This window comes from Anneissia japonica, unplaced genomic scaffold, assembly GCF_011630105.1.
Source record: "Anneissia japonica isolate Jap-2015-1 unplaced genomic scaffold, ASM1163010v1 scaffold287714_len2871179_cov188, whole genome shotgun sequence".
NCBI lineage: Eukaryota > Metazoa > Echinodermata > Crinoidea > Comatulida > Comatulidae > Anneissia > Anneissia japonica.
The window spans coordinates 2,348,170-2,349,977 of record NW_022755542.1 but is presented as its reverse complement, the minus strand read 5'-3'; the positions used below and the strand labels follow the sequence as shown (position 1 = coordinate 2,349,977).

Sequence of the window (1,808 nt, the reverse complement as noted above, 5' to 3'; positions counted from 1 at the left end):
CGCCGCAGAACCAGCCGTTATACTTCACGCAATACTTATTGCTGTCTCTTATACACATCTAGATGTGTATAAGAGACAGACCTTGAACAGATAAAACTTTCCATTTCCTCTAAAATTTCCACACAGAATAACAGCTGTCTCTTATACACATCTAGATGTGTATAAGAGACAGATACATATGTATATATATATATGTATATATATATGTATATATAAATATGTGTATGTATATATGTATATTTATATATATATAATTAAATATTAAATTTAAAATGTGTGTGCAGAAATAAAAGGTAATTATATTGTTCAGCCACACAATATTTCTTGATATTTTCTAATAATCAAATGCAGTCTTTTTAGTTTTAACAATTATCTCTATGGAGATTACCCACTCCCGGCCACTTCCTGAGCGAAAATACTTATATGCAAGGGGCCCTAACATTATTTTCGCCCCGGGATTCATATACTCGTCATTACGCCACTGGTACATAATACAGGTACAAATACTATCGGGCCTAATTCATTTTTTTCATAGATTTTTGACCTACAATTTCATTTTAACGTGATTAATTCTGTTTGATTGTGAATTATACCATCAGCCACTGCTATCTTCAAGTCATCTGTGAAATTGGATAGACTTTGTCAAACTTCAAAAGGAAGCTGCATAAGATGTGCTATTGCATGCTTGAGGGCGCTGCAGTGCAAATCGTTCCGTTATGACGACAAAAGCTGCCACTTGATGTCAGATTTTACTAATGATGAGCATACCATGGGGAATTACAAATTGTAGAATGATTGTCGTGTAACGAGTTACAAGAATCAATATGAAGGAACATATAAATACAAAATGCTTACGAATATTATGACATGTAGATATAGTATTTAATTAGTCCCTTACCTATAGAAGTGGCTTTCGGGCCTTGGTTGGAGTGATTTCAGTCAAAAAAACTTTCTTTTGGACCTTGACAATCCTTTCAGCGAACGGTGCTTCTCCCTTTTAATTACGGATCTCCTCTCACTTAATTTATCGATGTTTCTGAACCTTTTCGAATCTCTTGGCAACACTCGTTGGTAAGGTCAGACTACTAAATGTTGCATAACGTTTCAGATAAATGTTAATAGCGTATTTAAATTACAAAAGCGATATTATTGTGTTTTTATATTATTTTATTGAAAACAATATTAATATTAATATTTTATTGTTTGTTGGTGAATTCTAATTTTTGACAGTGTTTAATGGACCAACTGAGAAAGTGACTTAGTTCAATCCTTTCTCTTACTGTTGTTTCCTCCCACCTCCCAACCTTCTTGTGCTTTGTATTCGTCTAGTTGCATCATTGAGAAATAATGAAATGAAATATAATAGCTATACTATAAAATATACTATATTATACTTGACGCCAATGATTACAATTATGATCATAGTTTTCAAAAATTACGAAGGTAATACATTGTATACTAAGATAGAATCTGATGAGCATATAATTGATTTGGATTGGATTTATTCGGTGTAAACACCAAGGATAGGCCACGAAAGTCTAGAAGAAGACATATTTCCAGTGGGGTCCTTCTGGACGTGGTGATTAGGCAGTACACCGGGAGACAATCCCCTACTCTTTTTCGAAGAGTGTACTGCGTTCTTTGGATGGGCCATAAATGCACACGGAACCAACGGCTTAAACGTTTCATCCGAAAGACGGTGCGCTATTGTAATTTGTATTTTAGCCCTCCAGCTGAAACACAAGAAGAGGCAGCGATGGGAATTGAACCGGGGCAGCGCACACACAGTGGCTACCACCAGATTAGCC

At 35.1% G+C, this 1,808-nt stretch overlaps 1 protein-coding gene across 1 annotated transcript in view; it reads left to right on the top strand.

Moving 5' to 3' along the window:
- Positions 1-1,567, top strand: part of LOC117123630 (deleted in malignant brain tumors 1 protein-like) — a 33,814-nt gene extending 32,247 nt beyond the window's left edge. The window contains exon 8 of the mRNA XM_033269631.1: positions 600-1,567. Coding sequence (XP_033125522.1) covers positions 600-790 — 191 coding nt within the window. The 3' untranslated portion in view covers positions 791-1,567. The remainder of the gene's footprint in view (positions 1-599) is intronic.
- Positions 1,568-1,808: the final 241 nt, after the last annotated feature.